The following is a 26974-nucleotide window of genomic DNA, read 5'->3' on the forward strand; positions in this document are numbered from 1 at the left end:
TGTATATCCCAAAGTTTGCCACAAGGCTGCGGGTTTTAATGTGTTCGCCCGTTGGCAGGTACAGTCGCCCAGCCGGTGTTATAAGCTGCCGGGGTGAAGTGAGGAACTGCCAGCCGCAGGCGTCCGGTGGTCCGGCCCGATGCGCAGAGCTGGGAACGGAATAACATAAGACAGGAAATGAGAGTAACGCTCTTCCAGATCTGATTCATATGTCTAGAATATGTGTCAGAGTAGGAGATTGGGATCTGGTAGACTCGTACTCTCCAAGCAGAGGAGTGGTTCCGGCTGGTTTTTGACTTGCTTTTAGGCGTTTTTGTCGGGCTTTCTACTTTGACAGAGAAGAAAACATGACAAAGTAGAAAGCCCGACAAAAACGCATAAAAAGATCATCAAAACCCAGCCGGAACCCCTCCTCTGCACGGAGAGTAGTAGAATCGCCAATTCTACCGGTAGAGAGCCCGATCGGCGTCTCTGTAAATAATGAATCCGATCAGGCTGCCAGGAACATGTTAGGGTAGCCTCTCATTTAGACATCCTACTTTGAAGTCAACCCATTGACCTTAAGTTACATGAAGAGAAGTTGAAAAGTTCGGAATATCTTTTTAGACACCCCGATTGTGATCTCTACTCAGCTTGCAATCTCCAGAGACAGGGTAGAGAATCTATATCCTGACATATGGTATCTAACCAGGCTGTATACGGTTTTAAGCGCGGTAATCCTCAAGCTGCAGCGCAGGTGATGGAAAAAAACAATAGGGAAAACAAATCTACGCGTCGTGAAGACAGATGTATGTTTGATCCTGCGTTAGAAAAACAAGTAGCCGTTTGTGCCGTGGGCACAACTCTTGTATTAACGATATGTAGACGAGACCTGCCCCTCCTCATTCTGAGGTCGTTGTTGTACAATCTATTGATCTTTCCTTTGGCATATCTGAATGTCTGAATTACAAAACATAGATATAAAGTGATTTATGATCAAAGGTAGAACAAAATTGGCATAACTAGAATCAAACCGATTTCACTTTTAACCATCACTGTGGAAATTGGCGATATACATTATCTATTAACTTGCCGACCAAACATGTTATTCATGTATCGCCCATTCTCTTCTATCGTCAATGCTGCGTTCATGTGAAGTAAAGTAAAGAAGACCCTAAACGAAAATCGTTCTTTGGGCTACGAAAATCGAGAACTCAAAATAGGTTTCTACAACCATGACAACCATTCCGACGTTTGGTTCCTGTAAGATTGCTCTGGCCATTTTGACGCGCAGACCAAGTGACGGGAAAATCCTAGTCTCACGTATGATTTAAACATGTTCGGGTGTATCGTGTCATGTCTGGTTCTGAGTAATGAGGACAGGCTTGAGCTTCGGGCACAGCTCATGGTTAAACCACGCACGTTTTTCTCCCGTCTTTTGAGGCTTCTGCTGTATAATGTCACCGGTTTATTGGTGCCGCTGGAAGCTCAGTGTGGATGAACTATGCTGCGGTTGTCAGGAAGCAAGTGTATAAGATCACATAACATTGCAAAACGTCACACTATGACAGCTAGTTGGTTCAAGATGCCCGGCGACACTCACGAACCCACTTAACAAAGCCTAAATGTTACATATAAGTCTTCAATGGTGGTTGTTGAAGTGCGTTGTTAAAGTGCATTGCCATGTTGATGATAGAATCATCGTATATAAGAAAATCAGTTTCATCCATGGCCAGTTGATTTCCCTGAGCTTAAAGTGCCTGATATTATCTCTGAATGTTTGGAGAACTTTGGACCATCAATACAAGTGACTGCTGTGCGTTCGTAATGACCAGTCGCCATCTTGGATCTAGTTCACACCATCAACATGGCGGCGGCTGTTTATATTTACAGCTTGTGACGTCACGTGAACATACTTAGTGATCTTTAGTAGCTGTTATAGAATCTGCTGGAAGTTTTCACCTTTTGGTGAGAAGGAGAACCTGACGTAGTTGGAGGGGAAGAGCCCTATCCTGCCCCGCAGGTAACCCAAGCACCAGCCGCCATCTTCCCCCTCCAGCACCTCGATGACGTCATCCACCTCCAGCCGTAGCTCGTTCTCCTCCCGCGGCAGGTAGGAGTAAACAGCACGGGCATGCCTCCTTTCTGCGAAACACAACAGCAAAAGGCATCAGCAACAACACAACAAGACAATGTTTAGTTTATTGCAAATTCCTTCCCGTAGGCTAATTGCAAGTACATGTACATGTACATGTACATGTATACGTAATACAGAGTGGACGGACAGATAATGATGAACAATATAACATATGACTACTCTAGTCTTAACTAATGACACTAAGTTCTAACTTATTGGGTTCGGCTTCTTTTTGCGAGACAGTGGAAGACGAATGATCCCACTTTTTCTGTAATGTGTGGGTTTTGTGATGTTAAGAGGAGAGTAGTTTTCTTTTCGTCTGAAAACGTGGAGAAATTTGGATGGAAAAAGGTGGCGTATTTAAAAAGCTCATTTCTTTCGTGGTCGTAGAATGGGCAACTTGACATAAAATGTGTTTCGTCTTCCACCTTGTTTGACATGCAGTATTTACAAATTCTTTCGCATACAGGTAAGTTCTTGTACCGCCCTTTCTCAATTTCAAGGGGATGGGCACTAATTCTAATTTTGGTAATAGCAGAGTGCAAATCAAAGTTAGCATGCCCAGGACAAAAGATGACAAAAACGGAAGTTCTGCTGCAGTACCGATGTCACGCCGCGGGGTCCAAAATCTAGATACCTTGACCTTAGTCTTCAGAACACCCACATACCAAATATCACCGTAATCTATCCAGAGGTTCGTAAGTTATGCTAACCACAAAGATCCGGAAACACACACAGAAACGAGGACACACACACAGACACTCCGAAAACAATACTTCCATTTTTCATGGAGGTAATAAAGCACCTTGCTTCAACAGCGAAAATGTTTGAAATTGCCGAAATTTTTTCATCATTGATGTATTGAGCTACCCTCTTAATTTTGGCGGTGATCATCGTAACTCAGTATTGCTTGTATAAAATCCAAAATAGATAATGGACATCTTAAATGCATGTAAGTATCTGAGTTTACTTTTTCTCTACAAGTTTGAAAAAAAGCATACGTTAGATGAATACGGTTAGGAGCCAGGGCAGAAGTGGGGTAGATGATATATGCGCATAAGATGCAAAGCTCGGCAAAGCCCTTCAGGGCCAGATGATCCCTTCTGCCCGCAGACTTGTCAGTCCAACCTTTACTGCATCTACATGTGCGCTGCGGTCCCCTTCTGGCGGGTTAATGATCATCCTTATTGCATGTTCATGTGTGGCCGGAGGGTTACATGCATAAGGGACCATCTTCGCTGCACGGGCCACAATCAGTCAGCCAATCAACCAAATGGTTTATTGATATAAGACATTGTAGGGCAGGGTTGAATTGTGCTTTCCTGTACATGTGGAGAACTAAGATGTTTGGTCATATAATGAGGAGACCACCACAAACATGATTAATTGGTTTGCAAAAGCTAACAACTAGGAGTTTACTAACTCCAGACCCAGCGGAAGATCCCAAGTGTTGGTAAGACCAGATCGTGAAAGACACAGGACTTAGTTTAAAAGTAGCACCCCCCTGCTTGGGGGAGGGGGGGAGGTAGCAGATTTTAGGGCCATGGACTGTGCAACATGGAGGAATATAACGGAGAGAGCAATGGGCCACTCCCTGGTCGAAGCACTCAGGCAGGTTGCAGCTAGAGACTAGTTTCACACACTTTAAGATACAAAAGGAAATACCTGTTTCGCTATAGCAAACAGCAGAGCCAAACGACCAGAGCATGCCGGGACGGATCTGACAGACCCACCTTTCTGTCCCATCGTTCTCCGGATGGTGTTGATGCCGCCGTTGCAGGCTGTTCCGTTCGTCGGCTTGTCTGTCGGTTGTTAACAAATCATCGTCAAAAATGGATTCTAGATTAATATCTTAATGTAGTCGTTTTTTCTTCCTTCCACGAAGAATTTTCGCAAGTCCTCTCCTCACCGTAAAACTCGGTGCAACTCGGGGGTAAATCGGTAAATGGGCCCGAGGGAATTTACAGCTGATGTTGATTGGTGCAAGACCTTCAATTTATCATGACCACACTTCCTAACTTTATCGATAATTGCAGGATAATTCTGCCCTCTGACCTGCAACGGTCCGATAATGAGCACGACACTTGTTAATTACTGATGCAAATTTATGATAATTCTCAGAGGAGACACCTATGCATGTAACTATCCTGCTTAATTTTTGTTACACAAGATCACGTACCAGGTGTTGTTACGTGGGGTGATGTTGTAGATCTTGTGACGTAACCTGGCGTAGCAGGCGTGGTTACGTAGCGCGTTGTGACGTGGGGTGACGTAGCAGGTGATGTGACGTAGGGTGTTGTTGCGTACGGTGAAGGTTCTGCTGTTCCCTCCACGCGGGTTGGCTGTTGTCTCGCCGCCTTGGGGTAAACCGGGATCCGTTTCTTCCCGCACTGAAGCCGCCGCCTCCGGACGATGTAGGTGGACAGCGCCACGCAGACCACGATCGCCAGGACACTGTCTGTCGCACCAACCACAACCGCTAGAGTGGAGATACCGATCCCCAGTCTGGACTCTGTGGGGCAACGCCAAAAGCAGTTAAAGCAGACCTAGTACAATATTGAGCCACACGGGGGAGAGGGACCATTTAGCCTTGTTAACGCCATGCGTTATTAAACCTTTTCAACCTTTCAAAAACTTGTAAACATCTGCAAACAAATACTGATTAACAAGTGACTTAAATCAACATTCGTTCAGGCTATCCAAATGTGATGCATTTTCATTAGGAATCAACAAAAGACAGCTATTCTATAGGACTCCGATTGTGATATGGGGTGACCTTGCTTCAACATGACATTGACGCAGTGTGGACACAGTGGATCATGCAGTGCCAGTGACTAGAATATCATATTACAGCTCCAGTAGGAACCGCGTACCACGTTTTCGGTAGCATGGCACAGAACGACATTCTATCGGACGTTCAATAATTATGTGAGGTCACCTTGAGTCTTACAACTTGACCTTTACTTTAGGCACGGGACACTGTATATTTTGCATCATATTACAACTGCTGTAGAAACCGCGTACCTCTGATGGTGACCTGAAGTGACCTTGAGGAACCCCTCCCCACCCGGTTGCTGGTCCTGCACCAGTAGGTGCCGCTGTCGTTCACCGTGACGTCACGCAGCTGCAGGGTGGAGGTCCAGGCGTCCCTGGTCAGGCGGCTGGAGGTGCTGGCCAGCCACACCCCGTCACGTGACCAGGTGATGTTGGGAGGGGGGTTCCCGTCCGCCACGCATTGCAGGGTGATGTGGTCGGACACCGTGGCGGTCACGGAGTCCGAGATGCTCAGGACAGACGACGGGTCTGAAAGAAATCAGAGGAACTTAGAACTACAACCCTCTTCAGAAGCAGTGACCCACTATCGTGGACACCACATGGGCTCGTGACTAACAGTGTCAGAAATACGTACCCATGACTGACGATGGATCTGCAACCGACCAATGGGTCTACAGCTCTACTCAGAATTAATGACCCACTTTTCCATCACGGCATGGGCACGTTATTTCAGTGTCAGAAATACTCTGCGGGTCAAACCTGCCTGGAAGTCTGCCACCCCCCCCCCCCCCCCCCCAGCACAATAGATGAAACCTGCCTGAGAGGTAATATTCAACACCCCCCATCCCACACCCACCCCACACACAGTGGGCTGTACCGCCTGTATCCCCAGCTCACCCTAACCCTGCCTGCCAGTCTGAGCACCCCCCCCCCCCCTCCTCCTCGGCACCTCGTGGGTCAACCCTGTCAATCCTGTCCGGAAGTCTAGACCACCGACCAGCCAAGAGGGTCGAACCTGCCTGGAAGTCTGTACCGCTCCCCTGCCCAGTGGGTCAGGTCAGTACCGCCTCACGCCCAGTTCCATGCCTTCCTAAGCAGGGCCTTGGGGAAGATACGTATCAACACTCTTCGCATTGACAGCAAGTTAATGTGTACGAACATAAAATGGAACTTGTCAGATAAATGCCCTGCTGCATAAGTAGCTCTGTTTGAGACCCGCGGCATCAATTTCCGTCATATAAGATAGATAAGAGCAAGAAGAGCCTGCTGAAATTGACTGTCACTACATTGCAGAACTTGTGACACTCACCTGTAAACGAAGTTGCTTTGACATGATGTCAGGTCCTGAAGCTATTGATCTACAGTACTGTACATTGCTGTTGAAACCCGAGTGTTGGGTAGTGTATGCGCGGTAAGCTCTAATCTGATTTGTTCAGATGCCAGTCTTTGTTACCTCTACTGTCAGCTTTCATTGCTTATAACATGATTAGTGCCCTTGTTAGCTGTTCCTTACTGATAACGTGATTAGTGCCGTTGTTCCCTGTCTGCGGGATAAAAGAGCCGACTCATTAACGCCCGCCGCCAGCCGCAGGACTGTGTCTTACAGCGCTAGCCTGTCAGGGCTGACTCAGTCCCGTCCATTAGCGCGCTAAATCAACTTAGGCCACAGCAAGGGAGTTTTGTGGATGGCATCAGCGTACGCCCGCATTGATTTCCGCTTGATGTCGAAAAGAAAAGAAAAGCCAAGAAATTGCGATTTCATCTAGTGATGCCTTGAGTGTAGCTGTTAATGTGAGACCGGCATGATAGCCTAGAGTGTACGCCAAAATTAGTTACTCAAGCAACTGGATAAAATTTCGAAACAGTCAGACGTTTCAGACAGCATCTGGTAGAACTAGGTTTTATACCAAAGCTCTGAATAGATATGTTAATGAAGGGAATACAATTTCAGATGGTTCAGTAGGATAGAGTGTAGTAAAAGTGATGATAGGCTACCACTTTCTGAAGTTGTTTAATACAAGCATATAGAGGACGTGTTGGTTGTGATGCGAGTTAGGTGTGACAGGCCGTACAGTGTAATATGACCAGCTGCTGCCGCGCCGCGTACCTGCGAAGCTGGTGTGTTACGCCGAAGGGCGATTATACCGGCTATACAGGTATAGATACAGATACAGAACCAAGTTCCGGCGTTTCAATTCTTGTTACAACGCTTATGGTCTCTATCTTGTTAGTTTTTTGTTGTTGTCCATTTTGTTTTTTCTTTCTCACTCTCGCATTAGACCTCAAGCTGGGGTATATTAACTATAGCCTCCTTCGCAGACTTCCGGAACGGTGGCGTTTATTTTTTGGGAGCGCTGATTCGCAATTTCCAACATGGGATACGGTTCTGGGGCGGGCCAGCTCCCTTTCCCGACATAGAGAACCTTAGCCCATGTTGAACATCGCGAATCAGCGCTGCCACAAAAAAAACACAGGACCGCTCCAGAAGTCTTCGAAGGAGGCTACAATTGACTTACCGTGGCCTTAAATCTAGTTACTATGCAATTAAAGCTACAGAACTTCGCTGCGCTCGTGGCGTTCTTATCAGTTCACGTGCGCCCCCCGCGGGACTGACAGCGCTATCGACTGGGGACGGGAATCAATGTGGCTCTAAGGATAATCGATCCGACCCCGGGGATAATCTAGCCGTGAACCGTAATCCTATCTGTGCGGATCAATGTTAGGTGGCGTGTCGCACAGCTGGGGCAAGATAGATGCTGTCCCGAGCGGGACGAAGGGCATGTGTATGTATGTTTGTGTGTGTGTGTGTGTGTGTGTGTGTGTGTGTGTGTGTGTGTGTGTGTGTGTGTGTGTGTGTGTGAGTGTGTGATTTATATCGTAAAGACCCCATTCTATTTGACGGTGATCTCGCTAGGATATAGCCGTGACCTATTTGATTTGATTGCATTCAATGTAGGCGGACTCCAGGAAGAATAGTGTCAAATTTGTAAAAATTACACTAATAGAGATCTGAAAAAATGGACTTGTGTGGACATCATGGTCATATTTGGACAATCGTGCAAAATGTAAGAGTAAGACTAAAAAAGAGCAAAACACAGTGGTTGACAAATTGGCTGAAGATAGAAAGAAAGTTTGATATTCATACCGTTAGGCCACCATTACATTAGAAGGAAATCTCGCTGCGACCTACATTGGGTTTGTCTAACCCTTGATTTCATTATTGAAATGTTATGCAAAATGTTAAAGTATGACTGAAAAGTATGGCAACGAAACACACAAAGAGTGAAAACATTTTGTTCCTTTATCAATGACATTCGTTGAACGATCTGTGAAATGTTAGGTCGCAGCGATGTCGCCGCCCTAGTAGAATGGGGGTGTAAGCGGCTGTCACGGGGCTTATAGCTCATGATTCATGCGACATAGTCCAGGAGATTTATGCGTGTATTAACGCTGAATACTTTATCTGCGAGCGATGACTGGAATTGAAAGGCGTGTGTATAATTTATCAGGCTTGTCAGTAGGGCATGTAATGAACACGCCTCGCCACTGATAGGTTCGGATTGATTTCACGCGGCCATGATAGATCCTCATGCCTCCACATCTATAATGGCTTTGATTATTATGTTATTTCCTTCTCACGTCATTTGTCACGTTGTGTAAGCCTTATCTGATAACGGTAACTTGATAAGAACGTTAGCGAAGCCTATTTATACCGCTATATCAATTATGCAAGCAATTATCGTAAACTACCCGAGAATGCACAGCGGTGGTTGTGCCTTATCTGACAACGACAGCTTGATAGAAATAAGCACGACGTTTTGATTGATAATAGTGTAGAATGCTTACAATAAACATTCAGGGCCAGGCTTGCTCTGACGACAGTGACCACGTGATCAGCCACGCATGCGTACACCCCAGAGTCTGCCCTGCCCACGTGACGTATATGCAGGGCGGGTCTCTGTAAGTTCCCGCCGACGAACTTGGTGTGAGACCCTGACGTGTCAATCGTCACGCCATTCTTTTCCCAGTGCAGTGACGTCACGTTCGGTTTGGCACCCCGCACTACGCATGTCAGCAGAGCTGGTTTGCCCCAGGCGGTGACGTAGGGGTTGGACGGACCCACTCTCAGTGTAGGAGGGACTGGTCAGAAAAAAAGAGAACACATGGCATGAACATTTAGTCTGGCCTGAAATACATTAAAAGAAAAGAATTACATGAGATAGTTCAAGGTATACGCCAAAAAAAGTTACTCAAGCAACTGGATAAAATTTTGAAACAGTCAGATGTTTCAGACAGCATCCGCTATCTTTCGTCAGTGGCTAAGGAAAGATCTGGCAGAACCAGGTTTTATACCAAAACTCTGAAGTTCAAGGGATGCATTGCCTGTAAAATCAGCAAAACTCATCATTATTTAGATTAGATTTAAATACTTTCTACAACCCAGATGAGTAATCCACTTTAAGTATCAGTGCAAGCTACCAGGCACCGTTGACCCACTATCAGAGTCACGTGATTGCAAGGCTACGTGTTTACGAAGTAGTGGGCAAAACATACTGTGTAAGGCTGTAGAAACTTGGGGAGCATTTCCTTGCCCTTACAACAAAGTTAACTCCAGCTTCAACTTTAGGAACGTTAATATTAGGAACGTCTGATTTTGTCCCGTTGTATGTAAAACCATGTAACCTCCTTGGTGAAACGTACATTTCCAGGTCTGTATGAAGTAGTAATACTAAATTATATTACGCACCCATAAGAAAGAGTTGGACCTGCCCCTCGCTGCTGCCGACCCCCTCCACAGACACGGACAGGATGTACTTCCCCTCGTCTGCCGGTTTGGTGCGGGCGATCCTCAGGGACGCCTGGTCCTCGAGAGAAGTTCTGCCGACGTAATCTCCGTACGACTCCCTGGTTTGGAGGGGAGGGTAGTAGGAGAAGATCTGCGTGCGGGAAGTCGGTTCTCTGGGGTCCAGTTTGTACCAGGCGATGTTCATGACCCTCCTGTCGGTGCTGAAGGTGGCGGGGAGAGTCACGGGGTCACCCAGGGTGCCGTACGCCACTTCCGGTAAGGTTAGGTTGACTCCGGAAGAAGCTGTACACACTGCCAAGAGTGAAGAAAAAAGATTCTGAATGTTAAAACCTTCCTGTCACATCTTATGCACAGACAAGTTGTTTAAGATCACCAGAGAAAAACGTGACTATTCTATAAGAGGTTGAATTCTACAGTTCACCATATAAAGCAGCTTCATGTTTTTGTTGCTCAGTTTTGCCCTGTATAAGGTGTAAGTGAATCTTTGCCATTCGATTTTGTCCCACAAAAGTCCGGATTAGACTAAATCTATCCCTTAAAAGTCTTGTCGCGACAAGTACTGAAACTTTTGAGTTCGTATTCACGTCACGCGTCGCTACACACGTTAGTTTATGAATGTACTTCCAGCGTCCTTTCATTATAGCCTTAACAGCGCCTGGAGTTATCCTGTGGGATCAGCGATGGTAATCTCTGCCATCGGGCAAGTCGTCAGCTCCTCTAACTGCAACGTTTGATCTTCCAGCGATCCGGCCAATATTGCTGGGGCAGGTTTAGCGTTTATTGGCACATAAGCGCTGGGGTTTTGTGCAGCGATGGTGTCAAAAGGAAAGTGATAACAGCCAGCTATTTGTAAAGATAAACATTAGAGACATCGGGACAAATATGGTCTAGTAAATGCGGCCAAGACTGTTAGTCAGGTTTAGCGTTTACTAGCTCATAGACACTCTGTGGTATCTGTGCAGCCGGCGTTGGACGAAAAGCGATAAAAAAGAGCCATTTACAAAGATGATATTTAGAGCCATCACCAGGGCAAGTTGTATTATCTAGGGATGTGTACTGTACTATTGGACAGATTGCCCGTTTTCTGAAACATTAGCACTCTACTATTTGCACAGCGCTGACCATGGTATCAAAAGAAAAGTGATAACAACGAGATATCTATAAAAATAAACATTATAGCCTTCAGAAGAAAGATGATCTAGGAATATGACCAATACTATTGGACAGGATAAGCCTTTACTGGCACATTATATATACTGCACCCTCTGGTATTTGCACATCTATGGTGGTAAAAAATAGTGATAACAACGAGCTATGTATAAGGATAAGCATTAGAACCATGAGGACAAATATGATATAGGGATACGGCCAATAGTAGTGGACAGGTTGCACGTTTACTGGCACCTAAGCACCCTCTGGTATTTGTAAGGATAGATATTGGCGCTATTAGGAAATGTATGATCTAGCGATGAAGCCAATACAGGTTTATCGTTTAATAGCTCATAGACACTCTGTGGTATTTGTATAGCGCTGACATCGGACGAAAAGCGATAAAAGAGCTATTTACAAAGATAACATTTAGAGCCACAATGTGTGATCTAGGCATATGACCAATACTATTGGACAAGTTTAACGTTTATTAGCTCATAGGCATATTTGGTCAGCGCTGGCGATAGAAAAATTATAGAAATGCGCTATTAATAAAGCATTAGAGCCATCCGTACAAATATGATCTAACGTTATGAACAATAGTATTGAACAAGTTTAAGATCTGCTGGAACATAAAGCTCTCTATGGTTTTTCTAAAGATAGATATTGGAGCCTCCAGGATATGTATGATCTAGCGATGCGACAAATAAAGGCTTAACGTTTCCTAGATCAAAGACACATATTTTTCTGCAGCCTTGGCATCAAAAGAAAATTGATAGCAACAAGCCATCTATAAAGATGAACATTGGAGGCATAAGGACATGATGTATAGGATATAGGAATGCCAACGATGAAATCTTGATGTTTACAAGCTAATAGGCACTTTACGGTATTTGAACAGCACTGGCGTCAAAAGAAGAGTGATGCAAACGGGCTATTCATAAAGGTAAATGCATAAGCCACCCGGGAATCTGTGTACAGCATGTTGCTCGTTAGAAGGTATTCCGTATGCAGAAAAATGATAATTCCTAAAGATAAAAATTAGAGCCATCATGACAAATATGATCTAGGGATATGACCAATACTATCAAACAGGCTTAACGGTTACTGGTTCATAAGCACTGTAGGGTACTTGTAAAGCCCTGGCGTCGAACGAAAGGCGACGAAAAAAGGCTATTTGCAAAAATAAACATTTAGAGCCATCAAGACAAATTGATCCAGGCATATGACCAATACTATTGGACAGGTTAAGCACTTCCTGGAACAAAAGGACTCTCTGGTATTTGTACAACCCTGGCGTTGAAAGAAAAGTGATGACGAAGACCTATTTATAAGGATAAGCGTTAGAGCCATCCGGACAAGTATGATCTGGGAATATGACCAATACTATTGGACAGGTTAAGCATTTCCTGGAACACAGACACTCTCTGGTATTTGTACAACCCAGGCGTCGAAAGAAAAGTGATGACGAAGACCTATTTATAAGGATAGGCGTTAGAGCCATCCGGACAAGTATGATCTAGGAATATGGCCAATACTATTGGACAGGTTAAGCATTTCCTGGAACATAAATACTCTCTGGTATGTGTACAACCCTGGCGTTGAAAGAAAAGTGACGACGGAAGCTATTTATAAGGATGAGCATTAGAGCCGTCCGGACAAGTATGATCTGGGATGCGACCAATACAGGGTTAACGGCTGCTGGCTCATAAGCACTCCGGAGTACTTGTACAGCCCTGGCGTCGAAAGAGAAGTGATGAAAACGAGCTATTTATAAAGAAAACATTTAGAGCCATCAGGTCAAAAATATGATCTGGGATGCGACCAATACTATTGGACAGGTTTAACGGTTGCTAGCTCGGCATAAGCCTTCTGGAGCACTTGTACAGCCCTGCCTTCGACGGAGAAGTGATGAAAACGAACTATATATGAAGGAAAACGATTGAGCCACCCGGGAATCTATATGTAGGCTTTAAAAACGTATTCCAGATGGAGCTGGGGAATAGACTCTGTGCCTGACATGTTTAAAGCGACTCATGATCAGTGTCCATTACAAGTTGACAGCGACAAAAGCACTATTTGGCTTTAGTACGACCTGGATACAAAGGTGATGAAAACAAGCTATTTAAAGAGAAGAACTCCCAAGCCATTCCGACATGTCTGTCGATATTTCCCAGCACGAGTCCTCCACGCACTAATTCCCGATCTAACGGCCGTCTGTTGACCATAAGGCTCGCTGATTACAACATGGTCAATGGAGGGACGGTTGGTGCCACCACTCAGGTAGCGACGGGGGTTTAGTGGTGAGTTTTATGGCGGTGTTTATTGTGGTGAAGATGGTCACGACAGCTGCCCCTTCCAGGAAATAGCGGGTCGGACCTGTCTTCCTGGAAAATCGTCGGTCGTACCTACGTTTCCAGAAAATAGAGGGTCACGCATGTCTTTCCGGAAAATAGTGGGCGTACCTGTCTTAAGCTTCCTGGAAAATCGTCAGTCGTACCTACATTTCCAGGAAATAGAGGGCAACACGTGTATTTCTGGAAAATAGCGGGTCACACTTAAAGATAACAATACCTATCTTTCCTGAAAAATGCCGATCTTAGCCTAACCGTAACTAAAACGGCTGACCGGGGCGAAGTACCATCTTCTTCAAATCCTCATAATTTTCAAGTCTTTTCCCCTTCCTATTGAAAACATACGCTGTACTTAACCTTCCTAGAAACTTGTTATAGTCGCTCGTAGTTACCTTACCGGAAAATAGTCTATCGGACCTAATTTGTCATAGTGCAACATACGCTGATTACTACTGGTCTCTTAAAGCTGGATATGCATGGCAATAATTACCTCGCCAAGGGAGTCATGAGGGTCTAAGCTGAGATAAGACGTATTAAAGATCTTCACGTGACAATAAACCAACTTCTAGTAAAACGTGGCGAAGGTTCGAGGCAACATTTTACCGTAACATTGACTCTAAGTTCCTTACCTTCACTGATGATATGCATGTAATGACGCCATCGTTAAATTTATAACAGCCCAAATTCATAGCCATACTGCACTTTAATTATCGTAAAAATCATTGGAAGAAAGATTTTATCTTGTCTATAAGCCTCCCATCCATAAACCTGTGAGTACAGTGCACTTAATCTTTCTGGTCTTAAACCCTTTTACTGTGTTATTCCAAATGTAGACCCGGAAACTCTCGTAAACTGTGTAAATTTACAATTGAGCTGCGATACCTAATCACACGCTCTTCTGTTGCTGGATCTTTGAGGGAGCTTCGGAGATGAAACGGCCAAATTAATTTCTTTATTCACTAGCGACCATCAGGGGTTAGGGGTGCCCGTTTTCTTGTGAGTGATGGTCTCTGTTTGCTTTTATTACACACGGAGCCTTAACCTTACAAGCTGGGAGTGTCATGTCCACAATGCTTGTCTCTAACCAGGGTTTTAGAAAGATGCAGCGATTGAATCTATACTGACAAACAGGTGATGATGAGGCCTATAACTCAGAGTTCTTGGGGGTGCCCGTTTTCTTCTCTGTTTGCTTTTATTACACAAGGATCCTTCACCTTACAAGCTGGGAGTGTCATGAGGCTTTGGTAAACGGAAATGCCTGTGGCATCTAAGAGATATGGTCTGTTACGTTCTTCCGAATTCTGACAACCATTCATCGATTTCCAGAACACCAAATGTCGATCAGCGCGAGGTGTCAGCCGCAGAAAATATCATCGGGCAACTTTCGGCAGGTTTAATTCATCAGCCAATATCATCACAGACATGTCGTACTACGAGAAGGGCAGGGCGGAAAGTGTGTTCGCCTGGGGGAGAGATATTTAATCACTGTGCCTCGAGTTGTGCTGTAAGGAGAATAATAATATCTTTGAGGGAGAGGAAACGTATTCTCCAAGCAGAGGCTTCGATCGAAAGGGGTAGTTTTGTCCAGGATTTTTTTACGTCCCTCTCAGAGGGACGTAAAAAAATCCCGGACAAAACTACCCCTCTCGATGAAAGCCTCTGCTTGGTGAATAGAGGAAACGGCCAAAATTGATTTCTTGGAAAAAGGAGTCAAACCCAATATATTAGAAATAGTGTCAGTATTTAGACTAGAATAGTCACATGTTATATTGTTACCCATTGTCTGTCCTGTTCGTCATTTCATGTTACATGTACTTGCAATAAGCCCACGGGCAAGAACTTGCAATAAACTTGATATGATATAAAAATAAATGTAACAGCGTCAGACGACAGATGGACGGGGTGTTATCTGTGTGCATCAACACGAGGGGTTAATGTGATTCTCAGTAAAGGTTTGGTCACGGTCTAACAAACTATTAATCACCGGTCTGGTTATTGCATGTGTGTCTAAGTGATATTGCAGAAACAGTTTAAATACAGAAGTTTTATATATATCTATCTATAAGTATGGAATGTCAAATGTACCATTAGAATATATATATATATATATATATATATATATATATATATATATATATATATATATATATATATATATATATATATATATATATATATATATATATATATATATATATATATATATATATATATATTTATATCTTAGATAATAGATGTAAATTGAACTGTGCTTGGACACGATTCTGAAAGATCTCTTCTTTTTTTTTACTTGAAACTATCAATTTTGTCTGTGCCCAATACCATCTCCTAGACTGTACTAATACTGACTGACATATTCGAAGTAGATGCACCGATAATAGAAAATAGACATAGATGATAGAGACATTGATGCACCGCACGTGTCAATGCCAATGGACGTTGACCGCACATTCCGAAGTCATCAAATAAAACTAGCACAGTTCTAAAACGTGCAATCATTTTGGTAGTGTTAGAAGAACTCAAACAGCTTTGGACTAATTTCGAAGAAATGTTCAATTTGTCGCGTATAATGATTCGTATCTGAAAGCAAAATTCGTGCGTACTTTAGCTACCGCAGAGTAATGTATATATATATACAACCTTATAACAGCCTCGAACAGTTGAAAGCACAGAAATTACCGTCCGAGTGCTGTACTTTGATGAGTGGTCAATTTGGAAACCGCATCTTGAATCGCGATGTAAAAAACCTCCCAGCAATCACTTCTTCGATCGGCTCCAAACCGCAGGCGAGACCGCACCAGTCCCCCGCGCGATGGAGCAATGATTGTAATGCTGGTCATGCGTTTAATTTAAAGAGGGTGAGTGATTAGGGGAAAGCACTTACGGCTGGGGCTCCCAATCAGACCGCTTGGGCACGTGCTGACGAGATGTTTTACTTGTGCGTCCAGAGCACTTATCGTCCAGAGTACACTATTAGCGATACACATCGTGCGGGAGTTCCGTCTGGCTAAACACTCATTCTGCCTCGATTCGGGCGACTCGCCAACTCGTTTACTGGTAATCAAGAAAAATGTATTGGAGACCACAACTCTCCTGTGTGAGACAGCAGAAGCACTGGTGATGATGGCTATCGCACGATTCTTCAGTTAGACTTAAAGGCAGGTGGTTATAATAGATTTGCAATTTCCATCTGCAACTTCATCTAAATAGACCGATCCTGTCGAACACCATATCGAACGATTAGAAGACCCATAGAACCCCCTGTTCTATTCAGCCCACCTCCGTCAAAAACAGCGTTGGCGGGGCAGAAATAGCACGTGTAAAGCAGGGTACGTATATCTGGGACAGGTTTTCCACTGTATTGGTTGACTGCATGCTCAGAACAAAAACGAATTTAAAAGAAAATAGATCGGGCACTCAAGGAGAGGAAGCTTGTACCACATGCTGACTACTACAAAGTACGCTATAGCGCAGTGTTTCGTATCTTCAGTTACTGGTGTGTGAAACTGGTTAACTTGAAAGTGAACAGGGAAGTAAAAGGATGCATTTTAATTCTTAGTTACCAAATAACATGCGGCTGTTATGCATGCAGTCAATACAGTGGGAACCCTATCACAGATATATGAACCCTGTTTTACACGTGCATCGGCTGGTTGTCAGAAACTGGGCGCTGATGCCCACCGACAAGGGAAAGCTATGCGGCGCATACCGCTTTAACATTGACCGAAAACATTACGCTCTCACCGCAACTACACCTACCCCCTCCTTAAACAACTCTACCCGGTGGATACAGCCTTCAACAAAGAAGACATAGCATTCTTATTTGGCCCGCTCTGAAAGGGTTTCAGTGCCACAAAAGCTAAACCGAAGTCAGTGGCATTATTTTCAATCTAGCCGCGGCGGCCATGTTTGGTCCGTCAAACCCTGTTTTTGACGGAGGTGTTCGAAATCGAACAGGGGGCGTGGCTTTGGGATCGGTCTATTGGGACTAGTTCTTATCAGGGGATTTGGGGGGAGGGGCTGTTGCCTGTGGCAGATTGGCTGCGTTGTCGAAAGTGTGACAATTTGCGAAGAGGATTTACAACATTGCTGTCCCCGGCATGGCTTAACTTTATTGAAGTCAATTATTCAAAAATAAGTAGAGTAGAATAGAGCAGAGCAAAATAGAGTACAGTACAGTACAGTACAGTACAGTACAGTACAGTACAGTACAGTACAGTAGAATCTTAGGACGAGATCCCATGTTGGAATTATGGGATTTCAGGTTATCTCTGGTTTCTGTGGGTTGGCCAGAGACCATCTCTTGATGTCTTTCTATGTGCTTGTCAAGTTTTGCTTTAAATTACTCTAACCAGGGTTTTAGAAAGACGCAGCAATTGAATCTACACTGACATACAGGTGATGATGAGGCCTATAACTGCCAGGGTTCTCACGGCTAGGGGCATAAAGCTACTAGTGGCATAAAGCTATTATTCTGTCACTACCAGGCATTACGTTCCTGAGGACTGATTTGGGTCCAGGTGGTCCGAAATTCAATTTGTCTATCCTTATTTCAAGGCTACCAACAAAAGCGAAAATAACAAAAATATCATTTTTGGGCACATTTACGCATTTGTACCGAGATGCTAGATGATTATACATCGAAGCGTCAGATAAATCCTAGTTAATTTTTGTAATCACAGTCACGTAATTGCGATATCAAAAACATATTTAATGCTAATTTATGCATCTAACTCTTTAACTAACGTCAACCAAGCAGCATGTGACGTCACGAGATAACACCCTATCCTGATCCTCCAAACGATACATTTCAGAATCGAGTAATCCCCATATCCTTAGCAGAGCATACGGGGCTTTCCTCTCAATCCCTGATGAATATGTGTGAATGAAATGAAGAACAACATCAGAAACATATTCAATGCTAATGCATGCTTCTTACACTTACACTTGGACGACCAACTTCAAACATTCAGCATGTGATTAGCATCAGATCTTTCTAACGGTACATTTGAAAATCACCACATCCTAAGCAGAGCATACGAAGCTTTCTCCTTAATCCCTTATGAATATGTGTGAATGAAATGAAGAACGACATCAAAAACATATTCAACGCTAATTTATGCGTCTTACACTTACACTTAGACGGCCAACTTCAAACATTCAGCATGTGATCAGAATCAGATCTTTCTAACGGTACATTTCACAATCGAACAACACTTTCTCCCGAATCCCTGATGAATACGTGTGAATGAAATGAGTAAATATATTAATGACGGCGGCGTCGCGTTCCCGAAGTCGTGGGAAGAGTCGTTTCCACTTGGAGGACGGAAGCAGAAAGAGTAGCTCACTTCTCTGATCAATTATTTATCAGAGTTCGCTGGGGCGAGTTTGAAGGGCAAACAATTTACCTCCCCTGCTCCCGGCGTAATTATTGTTTTTATTGGAAAGAAACCCCGGCGCACACCCGATATCAAATCTGATATTCCCTCACGGGCAGGAATTACTGCTAATGCCAAACAGAACCTTCTCCAGTCGATAAGCAATGATTGGAGAAAGTAGGGACACATTCTGCACTGGTCAAACAATGACCCGCGCGAGGCACGGCCGGAAGATAAACCGGTTAGAGCTTCGATCAGCGGTGATAGATTAAAGCTAAGTGACACGCGGAGCGCGATGATTCATTTACCCTCCATTGCAACCTTCGTAATTTATTGATGCCCATTCACAGAAAACCATCCGAGGCTGCGGGGATTTCTAAGCGAAGTGCACCGCTGTTTCAAACGGGATTGCCGCAATTTGGGCCGCGGAATCGCCGTTTCACAGACACTGCGGTAATAACGGCGGTGAGGAACACTGGGATACGGGCTTACGGAATGACTTCCGCTACGCTTAAACTAAAAGCGTCATTAAATTCACATAGCCTATGCCAAACGTATATAAAGTTCGGTGAACCTGAAAACATAAACATGGCTTTTTAATATTTATACAGGGTCAATTTGCATATCTGAAGGACGTTTTGAAAACAATTTTCTCGTCAGAACAAAGCTGGAATATTCATGCATCATCGGAGTTACGAGGGTACCCTTTTACTTGGAAGAGAGAAAGAGAGAGAGAGAGAGAGAGAGCACGGTGGAGAGAGAGAGAGAGAGAGAGAGAGAGAGAGAGAGAGAGAGAAAGAGAGAGATGATATAGGACACAAATGTAACAAATGGTTGTCTGAATTGTATGTTTTGTCCTCTTTTACATGGCTATGTTGCTACAGGAGGTAAAGAAATCTAAAAAAAAATATTTTTCTCCAACCATGTCGTTATGATAATATCCTTACTTGGAGTAGTTCGAGAGAGAATGATATACACGAAACTAACAAAAAGTTTGTACTTTTCTTCTTCTACAGGGTTATGTTACAGATCTGAAGTTCGTAAAGAATAAACGGTACACCGAATGAACAAAAGATTGTCTGAAATATATGTCCTTCCTCTTCTATAGTGGTAAGTCATAGATCTTAAAGAATCTTTGAGAAAGTAGAATGAAATTAAGATGAAACTGTTTCTCCAACCATGTCGTTAAGCGTATCCCCTTACTTTTGGAGTAGATCGAGAGAGAGTAAGATGAACACCAAACGAACTATCGATTTTCTGAATTGCATGCTTTTCCCTCTTCCATATGGCCAAGCTCTAGATCTTACAGAATATTTGAAATATCAAACTATTCTTCCAACTATGTCGTTAAGGGTATATTCTTACTTGGAGCCGTGATAAACATGATAAGACGTGCACGAAAGGAACAAATGGTTTTCTTTTATAGGTCTAAGTGACATATCTGAAGGAATTTCTGAAAGAAGAATAGAGATTAGACTATTCTGCCAACCATGTCGGTAAGAGTATCCGTTTACTTCGAGAAAGAATAAGACGTACACGAAGAGAAAAAACGACTTGTTTGAAATGTAAACCTTGTCCTCTTTAATAGGGCTAAGTTACATATCTGAAGGACTTTTTGAAAGAAGAATAGAGAGTAAACAATTCCTCCAACCATGTCCGTAAGAGTATCCCCTTACTTCGAGAAAAAATAAGACATACACGAGAGGAACAAGCTATTTCTTTGAAATGTAAACCTTCTCCGCTTTTATAGGTCTAAGTGACATATCTGAAGGACTTTTTGAAAGAAGAATAAAGATTAAAACATTCCCCCAACCATGTCAGTAAGAGCATCCTCTTACTTCTAGAAAGAATAAGAAAGGAACGAACGATTTATCTAGATGCATACATTTTCCTCTTCTAAGTCATAGATCTTAGGAATATTTGAAAGAAGAATAGAAATTAAACAATGTCCGTAAGAATATCCCCTTACTCTGAGAAAGAATAAGACGTACACGAGAGGAACAAACGATTTTCTGAAATGAATAATTTGTCAGTTTCTCCATCATAAACGAGAAATCGATGCCTGGTGGCTCGCGCGGCGTGCTGATGTTATACGATCCGCAGTAAAGCTGCCACAGACGTTATTTGTACGGGAAGGATCGAATCACTCTTTAGTGCGCAGCCAGATTGAAGCTAGCAGAGAGAGATGAACGCTCATAGAACCGCCATATGTATCCTTTATGCCTCCAATTCTGCTTCTATGAATATAGAGAGCTGCCAGACACCCACAATCGCTGCGCATCAGAGGTTATGGGCAGCGCTTCTGAACTTGACTGAGGAGGAATTTGGCCCGAAGATGGAATTCTCCAAAAGTCGAGCTGTCGGAAATAGGATTTCTGACCTCTTCTTCACCAGAATCCGGCTAGGTTGATCTTACGTAGAAATTCAATTACAGTGAGATGTGACAAACCGTCAACTGGACACGTAGAAAATACATAAGAGGATGTCTAGGTGTTAGAAACTGTGGGAAATGTGTACTTCCATTTGATATTGATTTTGGGCTTAGGTTCAGATGTCATTATTTACTTAAGGTGACATTAACTAAGTCTGCAATTTTGCCGTGCCCAATTTTCGGGTGGAATGTTTTCGATTAGTTGCAAGCAAATTCTGATTAGACTATGCTGGATATTAGCATAAAAGTTCATCAGCGTTGGTAGAAATCACTCTGAATCAAAGCTGAACTGGAACTTCCAACTCACAAGAATTGGACTAACCCAAAGTTTCAACTGTACAACTCCAGTCAAAGAATGAGCAATCTACCGTTTCTGTGACGTCACGTTACGCAGATAGAAAATGTGTCTCCACCGGCTATGGCTCATAAGTTGCAGAAGGTTTAAGTTTTGTGAAGGTTATTTTTTTTAAACCCTGATGTAAATAGTTTCTTTTACTCCTCTTTCAAAAACGTCAGAGTCTATAGGTTTGCCCTGTCCAAGGTTCTAGTGAATAACACATTGACATTCTACACTGATTAGACTGTGGTGAATATTGTGCAAAGTAAGATAAGGGCATGCTGTACTGCACGTCCATGGTGCATGGATAGGTCTGGGTTTAATGATCCGTGGTTCTGGTCACGCTTCGTCCAAATTGGGAGCAGTAGTTCAGGCGACCTGCCTCAGGGTGACGCGGTGCCTTGCAATTATCGCATGCAGGAACAAGCGTTAGGACCCTTCGTATTGGGGTTCGTGTTTGCATCTCTCTCTCTCTCTCTCTCTCTCTCTCTCTCTCTCTCTCTCTCTCTCCCTTTCTCTCAACTTTAAGATTCGCTATCACTGCTACAACCAATTACTGTTTCTAATTTTTATTTAATTTTTTGAGAAACTGTTATCTTGCGTAATTTAACGTTATGTTTCTGCCAATGCTTTAATTCTTTAACCACCTCTGCTGCCAATGTAGCGTCACTTTTCTATCAACATTTTAAGATTCTCTACTTACCCCTGATGCTAATGTAACGTTACGTTTCTATCTGTGTTTTAAGATTCCCTCACCATCCCTGCTAGAAATATATTGTTACGTTCCTGTCAGTGTTTTAAGATCCACCAACCCTTATGCAAATATAACGTTACTTTTCTATCGGCGTTTTAACATTCTCTATCTACCCCTGATGCTAATGCAATGTTACTTTTCTGCCAATGTTTTAAGATTCTCTAACCAACCCTGTTGCTAATGTAATGTTGCATTTCTTTGAGTATTTTAAGGTCCACCACCCCTTGCTGCCAATGTAACGTCACTTTTCTATCAGCGTTTTGAGTTTCTGTCTTTGTTTCTAATATTCTTTAACCATCCCTGCTAGAAATATCACGTTCCTGCCAGTGTTTTAGGATCCACCACCCATTGCTGCCAATGTAACGTTACTTTTCTATCGACGTTTTAACATTCCCTATATACCACTGCTGGCAGAGTAATGTTACTTTTCTGCCAATGTATTAAGCTTCTTTAACCAGCCATGCTGTTAATGTTACGTTGCGTTTCTGTCTGTGTATCAAGATTCCTTAACCGTCCCTGCTAGAAATATAACGTTACGTTTCTGTCGACGTTTTGACATTCTCTCTTTAGTAGCTGCCAATATAATGTTACTTTTCTGCCAATGTTTTAAGATTCTCTAACCAGCCATGCTGTTAATGTTACGTTGCGTTTCTGTCTGTGTATCAAGATTCCTTAACCGTCCCTGCTAGAAATATAACGTTACGTTTCTGTCGACGTTTTGACATTCTCTCTTTAGTAGCTGCCAATATAATGTTACTTTTCTGCCAATGTTTTAAGATTCTCTAACCAGCCATGCTGTTAATGTTACGTTGCGTTTCTGTCTGTGTATCAAGATTCCTTAACCGTCCCTGCTAGAAATATAACGTTACGTTTCTGTCGACGTTTTGACATTCTCTCTTTAGTAGCTGCCAATATAATGTTACTTTTCTGCCAATGTTTTAAGATTCTCTAACCAACCATGCTGTTAATGTTACGTTGCATTTCTGTCAGTGTTTTCAGATCCACTATCCCTGCTGCCAATGTAACGTTACGCACCGTCCATTTCTCCAGAACATGAAGCCGTCCCACTCTCCGTGATGAATTGGCTTTTCAGTTCATTAATTCAGTGTCTGTCGGACCGAGTAAATCTTTCAACTTGTCATAATCCTCGCCTGAACGTGACGCCGACAGGACCACCGTATTAGGCAGCGTGGTTAGCGGCTAAGTAGATCCTATTGGAACTCCTGAGGGAGAGATGCCCCCTGACTTCTATATTGGGCAATGTGCTTTGGGGGAAGGAGTAAGAGCCCCTATAAGGCCATGAAGAAGACTACCATATTTGGCAATGTTTTAGGGGCTACATAGAACTCCCCCCAAACTAAGGGAGATGTGCCCCACTGAGACTGCGTGTTTGGGGTTAGTAGGACACCCCCAGTACCCCCTGAGGAAGGCATGCCCCCTGGCTACCATATATGGTAGTGTTATTAGGGTGTAAGTAGTTCTAAAGAACCCCCTGTAACGCACGTTCGAAATACAAACCCTGATGTCCATCTTATGAAGCGTATGGGTGTGGTATGAAGAACCCTGACTACCACATAAGTTTGTAGTGTACCAGGGGGGGGGGGGTAAGTATACCCCCCTCCCGAAAACTCCCGAGGGACAACTACCCCCCCCCCCTAACTTCCTGGCAGTGTGTGATTAGAGGGGGTAGGAAGAACTCTGTTACACCTCTGTGGGGAAAAATCCCCTGATATTCTAGAATTTTTTTTGAGGGGGGTCATTTACGTTTACTCGAAACCCCTCGTAATCCCCCCTGACTTTTTGGCAGTGTGTTTAGAGGGGGATACGTAGAACCTCCGTAACCCCTGAGGTACAGCTGCCCCTTGACTGATGAGTACGTGTGGCGCCGGTGACGTTAAATGCGTCTCACGTTGTCGGCCGCTAACCGACATGACTCCCATTAAGAAATGCACGAGTGAAGAAATTGCCCGGTTTGTAATTTCAATTGCCGACAACTGCTTGTAGAAACGATTACCCTCAAATTGGCGAGTGTTCGCGACGAGAAAATAATGCCGCCACACGCCGAGCTGGCAGGCTATTAGGGCCGAATTCCTCCGCTTTAAGTTGTTCTTTAAGTGAAGTGGATTTTAAAGCGCCCCAGTCACGCTATAGGGGGAAGTAAAAACTCGCGGTGTCTGTTGTACTTCAGCTTTAACTGTTGGTACTTGTCTCCAGCTATATAGAGCCGACTGCTCGGCTGAAAACCTTATTATCGATCGGGTTTGTTCTTCCCCTCCCGGGATTGTGCTGTAAGGCGCGCCGTCTGAGCATGAAGTACCTCAGGCCGGCAACTGATCTTTTATTTATACCGGGGGAGTCGCCGTTCAGGGCGCAGCATTGTTTGTACATTCATATCACAAATACTGCGTGATGAAGTATTTATGTCGAAGCGTTCTGATGCGCAAGATTGCAGCACCGTCTTCGACAAAGAGTCGCTTAGACCAATTGTCCCGTCACAGCGATCCCCGATACTAATGATTTTCTGTAGACGCTGAGAATTCCAACGACCTGCTCAGCAGCTTCTATGGGGATGTCCTTATAGCTGAGCACCCGAGCCAACGTTACTATTTTCCAAGGCGTGCAAGAGTCATTTCCGTTCGCAATATCGGTGGCTCTTACGCAGAGCCTGAGTGAGAAATATATCCCATACAAACCTATACACAATTTGTCACAAGCAGCACAGATATGAAATCACGTACCTTGTATGAGAGTCAGGACACACCATCCCATCAGCACGGCGCGACGCCACGTAACAAGGGACATGTTACTCGATCAAACGGACTCCCGGAGACTGGTAGGGGCTCTACACACAAATCCCGCCTGTCGTGTTCTGCGCTTCTCAATCTGGGGACGACGACCGACGCTGGGTACCTCTCAGGGACGAGGTTGGACGTTAGAAACCTCGTGACTGCATGTATAACTCCGACACCGCGGTCTACTGGGGCGGTCAGATGGGGGTGATAATGAGCACGATGAACGCGAAGACTGTCAGTTGATCAATCGATCAGTCAATTTATCAATCAATCAGGGAAGCGAAAGTTGATCCCCGCCCGTCTGTCGGTAAGGCGAGAGGCCAGAGGGAGCGGTCACCAGGTGAGCAGGAGGGTTAGCCTCGCGGAAACCCCGTAAACCTGACCTAATCACCGCGGTGCCGAGCGTCATGTGGCGCTGCAGAACGTTACCTGGCGCTGCGGAGCGCGCACGTTCCTGGCGTTACCTGACGCACAAAGCGCACGTCCCCAGCGTTACGCGGCGTTACCGAGCGCACGTCCCAAGGCGTTGCCTGGTGTGTTAACGACGCGATCCTTTCTCTCACCGGCGTTTGTTCTCCATCTCCGGACATCGATAAGCCTCAGACCCGAATCGGAAACCCAGAGTTATCCGAGGCGCCTCCTTTAACTTAAGAGTCCTCCGCTCAGATGTGAGAGACACTTGAGACGATCTCTGGCCACTTAACGCCGTCCTGTGTGAAAGGCGGGATGTGAAAGGCGGGAGGAAGTACTAGGTTCTTCACTATAAACGTCTATCCCCGCTTCTAATCTTGATAACCGTCCCACACATATCCGCTGGGATTCTGCGCTTCGGGGAACCGCTAAAGACTGCGCAGAGAAAACCGCTGTAATTGTTGAGTGACTTGCAGGGACGTTAAACTCGCTTCTCCAAACGATCCTCCAAAGTGGCTTACTGTAGAAATTACCTTCATTTACCGTGCAGGGAGCACCGCGGGCCGGAAATCGGATTCAAAGGTCCTGCATTCTAAGGAAGGGGCATAAAACATATATGTTTGCTGTCCACTCTAGCCTGTCATGTTGCCGTCCCGAGGAGTGCTCCCCGGTCGTTTGGGCCCTCCCGCCTTTCTTTGATTATCAGTGAAGGATATGTCTGGACCTGACACAAAGCGGAGCCGCGAGCGTCAGAACGGTAATGCAGTATAGGCCGTGTGAGATCAAACACAGGTCCTAATACAGATCCGTCGCCTCCTAGGATTAAACACTCATTCTAATTCAGTTCCTCCTGAGATTTAGCACACGTAAGAGATTAAAAAACAGGTCCTTATACAGGTCCGTCGCCCCCTAGGATTAAACACTCATTCTAATCCATTTCCTCCTGAGATTTAGCACACGTAAGAGATTAAAAAAACAGGTCCTTATACAGCTCCGTCGCCTCCTAGGATTAAGGACTTGTCCTAATCCAGTTCCTCCTAAGATTTAGCGCACGTAAGAGGTTAAACACAATTCTTATCCCCGGATTAACGGCACGTCCAACGCCTCCAGGGACTAAGGGCATGACCCTAGCCACTTTCTTGCCGAATTAAGGGCTATGGTCACTAATGCTAGAGTCACATTTCCTAACCGGGGCCCGGCCGGGCAGTTTGCGGGAACGACAGATAAAATGGCAAATTAAGCAATATACACAATTTATGCTCATGACGAACTTCTTTTTTTTTATGTTTTGTGTGTTTTGTTGACTTCTATATCATTCTTTCAGTGTCCACAAACTGTGCCGATTTGGAAATGTGACCCGTCGCCTTATGGCATTAAGGGCATGGCCATATTCATTTCCTTGTCGGATTAAAAGCACCTTCACTTTAAGTGATTCAGAGCAGGCCCAATCCATCACGTCCTGGAAGAAAGCGCACGTTCTAATCTATCTCCTTACAGGATTAAGGTCACGCCCTGGTCGCTTTGGAGGATTAAGGGCACGTCATATCCCATCGTCTCCTGGGATTAGGGCATGACGTATTCACCTCCTCGGCGGGTAGGTCTTGATCGCTTTGCTGGATCAATGGCACAATCTGATCCTTGTCCCCGCAGGATTAAGGTCTTGTCCTAAT

The 26974-nt window shown here is 44.3% G+C and overlaps 1 protein-coding gene across 1 annotated transcript; it reads right to left on the minus strand.

Annotated features, from left to right (window-relative positions):
- LOC136444007 (nectin-4-like) lies at positions 1 to 25984 on the minus strand. The gene is made up of 8 exons (XM_066441402.1): positions 24840 to 25984; positions 9639 to 9989; positions 8738 to 9031; positions 5141 to 5419; positions 4296 to 4628; positions 3850 to 3918; positions 1942 to 2124; positions 1 to 149 (listed from the first exon to the last, which is right to left on the minus strand). The coding sequence occupies exons 1-8, from the start codon at positions 24901 to 24903 to the stop codon at positions 79 to 81; spliced, it is 1644 nt and encodes a 547-aa protein (XP_066297499.1). The 5' UTR covers positions 24904 to 25984; the 3' UTR covers positions 1 to 78.
- Positions 25985 to 26974: the final 990 nt, after the last annotated feature.

The sequence above is a fragment of the Branchiostoma lanceolatum genome, chromosome 10 (genome assembly GCF_035083965.1).
Source record: "Branchiostoma lanceolatum isolate klBraLanc5 chromosome 10, klBraLanc5.hap2, whole genome shotgun sequence".
Lineage (NCBI taxonomy): Eukaryota > Metazoa > Chordata > Leptocardii > Amphioxiformes > Branchiostomatidae > Branchiostoma > Branchiostoma lanceolatum.